The 9,431-nt window shown below is 40.9% G+C and overlaps 1 protein-coding gene across 1 annotated transcript; it reads right to left on the reverse strand.

The window, feature by feature from the left end:
- Positions 1 to 1,608: 1,608 nt before the first annotated feature.
- On the reverse strand, positions 1,609 to 9,122 carry anxa11b (annexin A11b). Its single transcript, XM_085760582.1, has 15 exons — positions 8,989 to 9,122; positions 6,452 to 6,815; positions 6,325 to 6,362; positions 5,985 to 6,128; positions 5,777 to 5,864; positions 5,553 to 5,647; positions 5,320 to 5,433; positions 5,046 to 5,136; positions 4,505 to 4,584; positions 4,328 to 4,384; positions 4,135 to 4,228; positions 3,909 to 4,004; positions 3,342 to 3,400; positions 3,124 to 3,246; positions 1,609 to 3,025 (listed from the first exon to the last, which is right to left on the reverse strand). The coding sequence occupies exons 2-15, from the start codon at positions 6,804 to 6,806 to the stop codon at positions 2,966 to 2,968; spliced, it is 1,494 nt and encodes a 497-aa protein (XP_085616708.1). The 5' UTR covers positions 6,807 to 6,815; positions 8,989 to 9,122; the 3' UTR covers positions 1,609 to 2,965.
- Between the last annotated feature and the right edge of the window lie 309 nt (positions 9,123 to 9,431).

A 9,431-nucleotide genomic window follows, 5' to 3' on the forward strand; every position in this document is an offset into this window, starting at 1 on the left:
AGGCGGGCTAGTGATATCTGCTGCTACATCTCATTATGTGTTGTTGATCTAATCCTCGGGTTTGTAATTTGCTCATATGCACTCATGAAGTTTAAAGCAGGATTATGTCCCTGGCAACCAAATGTCACTTAACCACACATTCCTTATTGGACGACTGGAGAAAATCCACTGTGAAATCAACAATTTGGTCAATACTTAGTTGTTGAGAAGACACTATTATGAGAGGCCGGTGACGGCGATGTGAATTAAGGTAAAACGCTGACTAATCTCAATAGATCCAGTGAATTGGATTTTTCATTCAGATTATGTTTAATCTGTCTGTGAAACAAACCTCTAATGAGACATTGGTTTTTATCAGTTGTCAGAACGCCTCACTTTAGTATTGCTTTCTTTCTATTTGTAGGACTTTTCTTTAAAAGTACAATATTAAATACGAATAATTTAGCCTCCGAAGCTTTGAAACATGGAATCTGAAATATGTATCAGGTTAAGTATAAATATTCAATTTCATTTTTCTAACCCCTTTTTTGGTACAGCAAGAGATTCCAGTTCCATTTTCACTCAGAAATTTCCGATCTGAATCCTTTAAGTTGTCATTTACAAGATGAAGGGAAAGCTGCAGGGGTGTGACAGGAAGTGTGAGGACCAAGAGCTAATCAAAGGCCGACCTTCACAGCTCCCATCTCCCACTAGTGCTGATGACACTGACAGATACTATTGATTGACACAGCTCCCATCTGCACGTGTCTGACATCTCCAATAAGACAGTGTAACCCCTGTGTGAGTGTATTTAAGTGTGATCCGAGTCCCACCAAGAGTGCAGCATCCTGCTATCAAGCCCACATGTTAATAATTAAAGCACTTTGTCTAGAAATCAACGTCTGGAAAGTGCTCTGTTTTGTCTCCAAAAGTAAAAGCTTGCCAAATGGGACCCCCGCCCCTCTCTCCTTCCCCTCGCTCTCTCCAATTTCCTTTTGACCTATAAAATTCAGGAGGTATCACAGCAAAAAAAGTCTCCACTAGAGAGAAAATACACAAATACCAACATCAAATATTCATCCATCTTTGTGCTCCAGCTGGTGGGGAGCTTTTCATTTTGAGTGTCTCTGAGAAATAGTGAGGTGAGAAAGGGGAGCAAGACGTGAAGCTCAGTATAAAGTCATTTGTCTCCCCCATCTCAGTCCCTCTGAGGCTGCACTTTGAGGCCAGTGAGCACAACAGAAAGACCTTAGGACATCCGTGTCTCCAATATGGACACTATTTATAGCCGTGAGAAAAGCTCTGTGCCATATCACTCGAGCTGCTGGGCAAACCTGAACATTTTCTCCCCCTCTCAGATTATACAGCAAATCACACGCACAGAGACATTACTTATGTAAGCCACATTACTCGCACCTTTTAACAGAACATACAGCTCGTGATGCTCTGAGGGTGGAGAGAGAGGGAGGGTGGGAGGGAGGGAGGGAGCGTGCAGCAGGGTTGTAACACAGACCAAGGTGGTGAAAATGAGACCGGCTTTGAAATGCAAATAGCTCATTGTGTTTTGGCTCAGAGTAGAAAATCCACACTCACAGCGTTTCATGCAAAACACATGATACAATCCAGAAATGCCAAAAAAAAAATGTTTTATTGAAATGAGAAGTGGCTGTTAGGAAGTCTCTGGAGACACGGAGACTATCAAATGGCAAATATGTTAGAAAACTAAAAAGGCATCATTCAGATTCAATCATTATCATGTTGTGAGGATGACTAAAAGTAGAGTTGGGGTAATAAATATCCCAAACTCCCAGTGAGCAGGCAAAAAACAATCACCCAGATATAAGGAAAAGCACTTTGTGTGAGCAAAGAGCCCTCTACTGGCAGTACAACATACAAACCAGTAAAAGGACACTGAAAAAAAATGTAAACAAAATATTGAAAACAAACAAAGTTCATATTACAGTTCTGCTGTAAAACAAACATTTTTATAGATTGATTGTGGCATAAATGTACAGTGAAACACTGAAAACTCTGGACGACACAGCAGCCCTGGTAAAAGGCACAATATGATCCGTCTTTAGGCTTTGGCTTTTTCAACATTAAGTGAAAGGCAATACCATCTGAGAATGCTGAATAGTGATTGACAAGGTTTACATTTCAAGAGCAAAGCAGTACAGCTTTGTGAGGCTAATATAAAGAACATACTACTACTAAGAGCTAATTTGCATAGACTTTCAAGCAGAAGTAAAACTCGGGTTAGTTGGTGCAGATGCTTGGAGATGGAGGAGACGCCCCTTCACAGGCATTTATTTTTTTACATTCAAATATTACCTGGAATTAATTAGAGACCAGATAAACACGCATAAAATGCCCTATTCTGCATGAGTTCCAGTTATATAGAAATTTGCACATAATTGAAATGTTTGGCAGTGAGGAACATTTTGTCACAGTAATAGTGAAATAGCATATTTATAATGTAGCCTACTGTGTGAAATGATTCCTCATTATGTTCTTCATATAAGTCTGTCTCTTTTTATTGCGCAGATTTAGTTCTTCTTATGTATTCATGAAAATTAGGACAGAATCGGTCTTTAAGTTGAACAGTTTCTTGGACTACTCTATACAAAAGTCATCGAAGTAATATCATTTTTTTCTAATCAAATATGAAATCTTCAGGCACGACTTTTATTTTTTATTTTTTTGCTTTAGGCCTCCAACTCTAATCCAAAACGATAAGCCATCTAGTGCATCTTTAAAAATCCTCATATTAATATATATATATATTTATATATGTACTACTTGGCAATCGTACAGTAGCAAAACATATCATGTCACTGAAGAGAATATAAAACTAACATCGATTTACTGTTGTTATAGGCAAACTAACATTTACTGCATGCATTGGAGGTGATATAAGGTCCTGTAACTTTGTTTCAGTGTGAACATATATATGCTGCGATTTCAGGGAGGCTTTCTTCTTTCCTTTTCAGTCACTGCCCCCGCACAGCTTCAACAGTAGCTTCTTGTAATCCCCAGAGGTGTCACCCTGGGAATCACAATAATATCATATCATTTCATATATAAAGATGGGAATAATAAGTCTATGAGTATAATTGTCATAACAACGTGATTGACTGGACTTACCGAGATGTGAGTGTACAGAGACTTTCCGTACTTCTTCAAATACTCCTGTCTGATGTCCAACATGTCAACCTCAGAGCGGGTAACCATGATGCGGATCAGGGTTCTGTCCTTGGTCCCTGCACCCTGCAAATTCATCACAAATAATTTGAGCAGGAAATGACTGGTTTGTGACAAAAAGAAAAAAAACAACAAAATGTGATGATTAAAAACAGACGTACCGCCATGGCCTTATGGAGCCGCTCTGCAAAGTAGGCAGGGGTGTTCTTAATGCATTTCACTGGAAAACAGGAGGAGATACATTGATGTTAGTCACCGCAAATGAGGCAGTTTCGTATAAACCTGCAAGATCAGACCGATGCTCCAACTGATAAATGAAAAGACAAAGGTAGAGGGATTGCATGAAAACCTCATTGCTTGAGGTTGACAGCATTAGCCACTATTTAATTAGTGGCTAATGCTGTGTAATGCTGTTTAAAGTATCAAAATTTAATGGAGAACACTCAACAGAATCTCAAGTTATTAATAGTAACATTCGGTGGATTGTGCAACCTTTAGTTTTCCTATCCTTCCTTTTTGCTTTTGATCAATCAACAAGTACTAAAAACGGTATATGGGTCAAACAGCAGCCTGTTTGCATCAGAAAGGTATTTTTAGTCTTTCCATGAAAAGCATTGCAACTCAGCCTTGCAATGACTTCAAGGTATATTTAAGGCTTCAACATGTTTTAAGAAAGCCACTTCAGTTTGGCTGCGGTCTGGGAAAAAAACAGTGCCCAAGGAACATACCCACAGCCACCATGCCATCCTCAACATTGCCAGACATTTCCCTGCAGATACTCTTCTCAATGTCTCTCCCGCACATCTGCTGGTACTCGTGGAAGACTAATGAAGACAAGAATAGCATACAAGATAGTTTCAATCATAATATTTGAAAACACGTATGAGCATGTGCACCAAAAGGTCAACACATGTAGCTCTGACAGTGGAAAAACAAAGGACTGAAATAACACACCTGCTCGGAGGTGAGGCTTGCTGCGAGCACACAGGATAGCATTAAACTGAGACTCATCAGTTCCCACTTTATTTTCTCCAGCAGCATAGAGTTTCTGTTGTGCACACAAACACATACACATTTTATAAAAAGGAACATGATCAGGCTTGTTAATTGCTGGCCAAGATTGTTACAACCAGCTTTAAACCAGTACCTGAGCATCCTGTTTGGCCAGAGCAATGTCAACAGTCTCCCTTTCATCACGATTTCCCTAAATGGAATAAGAAACCAAGTGTTCACTACGCATGTACTCATTACATGGGCGGAGTATAATGAATGGCATGAAAGCTTTCATGATTTATGAATCAGATAGACAACGTGTCGTACTTACCTGACAGAGGGAAACAAGGAGTCTGCGAAAGTGACCAGAGGTGTCACTGCTGATGGCGTCCTCCAAGCTTTTCCCATACTCTGTAAGGAAGGTGTGGCCATTGTTGAGTCAAATGTACTCATTTGCATGACATTTTCATATTGTCTGATATCACTTCTTACGATCTATTATCAAGATCAAATGAAAGGACTGGCACACTGTCTGAATGAAAACATTGTTATCTAATTTAAGCTGGCATCAGTTACTACTATCAATAATTACAAACAGTAAGTAGTAGTAGACGGTAACTAAGTATTTATCAGTTCATAATATGTAAAATACTGTTTTGATTACTCAGCAATGGCCTATATTTTTTTATTTTAATAATTACAGCTGCAAAGTCTCACAACACAATAGATGTAATGAAAATGTGCAGCCTATGTATGATCAAAGATCTTTTCTGAAGTTGTTTGTGTTTTGACTATTTGCATGTGTTGTACTTGAGTTGCTGTGTATTGAGCTCTCAGGGCCACCGTACATAAATGTCAATGTCTGAACTCACCAGCTTTGTAGATTTGGGTGATTTGACAAATCTCTGCATTGGAGCGTGATGAGAGAATCTCAATCAGACAAGCTTCATCAGTTCCTGCACCCTGAAAAAATACTTAGAAGGCTTAGTGACGGATTCAAAGACACACCTCCTTCACAAAGTGAATTATTGTGAGTCATGTGCAATTGTGGGGCATTCACTTGGAGATTTTTTCACTCTTATTTTCCTATTGCACTACAAAACCACAATTGAAGCATCTGCTGAGACAATAACTAAAGTTTCCAACCTTTATAGCTTCTCTCATTTCAGCTGCGTCAAAGTACGCAGGGTTCATTAACATGGCAAGAACCAGTTTCTCAAAGTTTCCAGTGAGCTCAGACTTCAGATCGTGGAATAAATCCTAAGAGGGAAAGTTACAAAACAGACAAAAACATGAGACTGAGGTCATATAGAGGCCAGGAAAAGTCACTTCAACTGTAAAGAAGTCAAACAAAACAAAATAAACATTTGAAAAGATACCTTTCCATAAGTGGTTTTGTAGCCAGCCACCATTGGAACCCTCTGCTTGTTGGAACGACTCCCCAGAAGTTCAATAATGGCGTTTTCATCAGTGCCTATTTAAGATCATTTAAGAATCAGTTTAGAGTATACCATAACCAGTAATGAGCCAATCATTTTCATTCATTCATTTTAAATGGCAATGTGTCTAATGGGCTTAGTACACTCAAACACCATTAACGCACCGAAACCCTTCATAGCCTTCCGAAGAACTTCAACATCCCTTAGTGGATCGGCCCCTGGGAAGTCTTTAATGGAGCCCCTGAACCCTTTCTATAAATTAAAAGAACATGAACAATAAAACATTAGAAGATAAAATATCACAGACGATGACAAATGCGCTTTCAGTTGCATGCATATTGGAATATAGTTGCAGGAAGAGATGCATCTTACAGATACGGGAGATGCCTGAGGGTTGGAGGGAACACCACTGCCATATGCAGGCATTGAGGGGTTAGGTGCGGGGCCACCAGGGTGACTTGGCATGTGTTGGCCCGGGGCAGGACCTCCTGGGTAACCCTGCGGAGCTCCTCCTGGCTGCAGACAGACAGAGGACATCTGTAAGTACTAAGTACGTGGTGACAAATTTCATATGGTGCAAGCAAGGTTCAAGTAGGGCTGGTGAAGATAAGATGATTTAAGCAAACAAGAGATTTAGCTTAAGCCACTCCATATGTTATTAGTGACGTGGTCCTGCAGTTGTAAAGAGTGAGATACGTAAGGAACTACGTACTGCGCCATAACCGCCTGGTGCTGCACCCCAGCCTCCACCTGAAAGGTACATAGATATACGTAATATTCGGAATGTAATTCATTTTAACAAGTCCTGACAAGATCATTGACATCTTCAGCAGCCTCACCTGATGGAGGCATGGAAGGATAACCTCCTGCTCCAGGCTGTTGTGGGTATCCTCCTGCCTGAGGAGGGAAGCCACCAGATGGGGCGGGGTAGCCACCTGCCTGGGGAGGGTAGCCCCCTGCTGCTGGAGGGTAACCGCCAGCTTGGGGTGGGTATCCACCTGCCTGTGGGGGGTAGCCTCCTGCTTGGGGTGGGTAGCCCCCTGCCTGTGGGGGGTAGCCTCCTGCTTGGGGTGGGTAGCCCCCTGCTGCTGGTGGGTAGCCACCTGCCTGGGGTGGGTAGCCCCCTGCTGCTGGTGGGTAGCCAGCCTGTGGTGGGTAGCCGCCGGACTGAGGGGGGTATCCTGGGTAACTCATTGTAAGAACCTGGGGGTGACATGAAGTTATAGCTTGTTAGTACGCTTTATATTTGAGGTCTATCTTGTGGCACCTGTTGCCCACATGACTTTTTGAGGACGTTTGTTGACTTTCTATTGGACATATATAGGTCTAAATGTAATTCTTGAGCCCATTTGCTTAAAACCCTAACCATTTCCAGTGATCCAACAACTGTTGAGGTGGAGTTTGCTGGGCTGAGTGTTGATGGCAAAACATTGGACCAGCAACTGCCATGTTTACCATGACTTTTGTTTCTTTCACACTTCCCCTTTGTCTATTTCACTATATTTATATGGTTTTTCACTTATGGTGAAACTCAAACAGGAACATGCATGAGGCAATTTCAGTTCTTGGCTTAGCTTGTAGTCCTAGTTCCTATACTACATATAGGTAGCCTACTACAAACATGTGCATTAGCCACAAGTTTCATTTCTGCTGTAAAACAAAAATAAAAACACTGAATCAGGGACAATCCAATCTCAGCAAACGGGTCAACAACAGCTCTTTAGACACACAAAAATGACTGCATGTTATTGGTATGGAATGTTTAAACAATGTTCTATATATAACACAACTTGATATCGGGCCCCCAACCAGCACCCTGCACCCACAACCCTGTACCCATCATATGGTGTCATCTTCATAAATAGGCCAACTCTTGAATGAAACAAAAACAACATATCAACTTTAAATGGCATCTGAGAACAAGAAGTGAAAATGTTCAATCACACTGTTAACCACTTTTTTCTCTCAGAATTTGTCCTCCTTCCCCTTTCTCAAAATCACCAAAGAGAACACTGCATGATGCAAATTGGTGAGTGTAACCAATTAAACATGCACAAGAAGTCAATATATTTGTTTTTGACATCTGAGTGACACCTTCAGGTTGCATCAATCTGTTGTTGCATGTAAAATGCATATACATTTTTACAAATAGTCACACTAATTGGCTTATCGTGCCTTACAGTCAAAGGGGATTCAAGGGTTTATAGAAAAATAGACTATGGAAAATAAATCTGATTTCTTTTGAGCAATTGGGTTTAGTTTTAAGAGTTTAGAGATAACTTTTCTGACCTCAAACACACACACTTGGCTCATTTTAACAGGCTCTCAAACACTGTGCCAAAGGTGACCGTATAGAAGGGCGTATCATGGTGACATTTCCTTGCTGCTTCCCCGTTTTTTTCTTGGTATCCGAAGAACCAGTGAGGCTTTTAGGGGTTATCGGAAAAAGCAATGTTTTCCCACAATACCACAACATTGCAACACACACAAGAGATAACTATAAGTGATACAGTTGTGATAGCCTACGTTTACATCTATCATATCTCTTTGCAGAAAGTAGTAGTTTGTAAACTGGGTTAGTCAGTGTTTAGCCTATAAGCGACTTAAATCTCAGGTGGGCTTTAGCCCACATGAAGTGTCACAGGTGTCTTGATTTCTAACGCAAACCACCACCACAAAATCTTGTTCTTTTGTTGTTGGCTACTGTCACTAAACTGTTATCTGACTTTTACACTAAGATGGCAGTTGCACGCTACTAGCGCGAGTATCTTTCCATAGCCTACACACACCCCCCCTGCTTCGATTTTTTTTTTTTTTTACGAGTTTACGGGAATGCAATCCTACAGCGGGCCTGCGATTTTTCAACTCGCCGACTAGCTATGAAGCTAATATTTTACCACTCTAGCAACATCTCTACAGAAATAAAGCCCATGAACCATGAAGCAGAGTGCGACACTAGTCTCTAACATCTTTTGATGTTGACGCGCTTGTCCTGACTGACCCCTAGTCCTGTCCCTTAACGTTACATAACACTCTCAGACGAAGTTACTGTGTATCATTTAGCATCCTGTTCAAACGCACACCGCGGGGAAGATTAGAGCTTAGTAATAGTAAAGTAAAGTAACAGTAACAGTAGTCTATAGTGTTTAAAGTGTTTAAAATGACGCAAGTCTTGCATTTGCTGCTGGTGAGATAAGCTGGATACCGTTAAACAGCTTGTTTGTTCCATTGGGCGAGGCTAGTTACCAATTTACCATTGAACTACTCTGATAAACCATATTGTCGCGTGAAACAACGCGACAGTGACTAATATCGCACTGGTAATTAGAAAACAAAACAGATTGAGAGATTTAATGACGGTTTAAAAGCAACTTACTTGACGGACGGTGTGTTGAATCCAGGAAGAGACGGTTAGAGTGAGCAGCCAGGAGGTGGGTGGGTCCTCAGCATTATTGTTTCCGCCCTATAGGCTAGCTATAGTAACCTTTGCTCGGTTACTCATGGCAGTCATGGGAGAAGGTGGTGTTGACTCAGCGCTGGTTTATGGTGTTCCCTCTCACAGGAGACACTGGGAAACCTGTCCTCAATTCAACGAGTTTGTGTTGACATTGTTATATAACCCGAGGTGGAATGATAGGCTACAACACTGTAAAAATGCACCACTGCAAGTAGTTAGGCTCAAAGTCCAGCTAGAGGTAATGCAGTATTTCCAGCTAAATGTAGGCTAATGAAAGTATCAAAAGTAAAAGTAGCCACTAGCCAGGCCTACTTCTTTCATTGAGAAAAGTGGCAAAATAAATAAATAAATAAATACTAGTC

The sequence above is a fragment of the Trachurus japonicus genome, chromosome 19, assembly GCF_045865225.1.
Source record: "Trachurus japonicus isolate A0001 chromosome 19, Traja_1.0".
Classification (NCBI taxonomy): domain Eukaryota; kingdom Metazoa; phylum Chordata; class Actinopteri; order Carangiformes; family Carangidae; genus Trachurus; species Trachurus japonicus.

What these genes read in the sequence shown, in the direction of transcription:
- anxa11b (XM_085760582.1), bottom strand. Translation starts at nt 6,806, where the DNA reads ATGAGTTACCCAGGATACCCCCCTCAGTCCGGCGGCTACCCACCACAG. An exon ending in CAAGCCTCACCTCCGAGCAG is followed by an intron (nt 4,005 to 4,134) that starts GTGTGTTATTTC and finishes TGTCTTCATTAG; the next exon opens with TCTTCCACGAGTACCAGCAG. An exon ending in CTCTGTACACTCACATCTCG is followed by an intron (nt 3,026 to 3,123) that starts GTAAGTCCAGTC and finishes TGTGATTCCCAG; the next exon opens with GGTGACACCTCTGGGGATTA.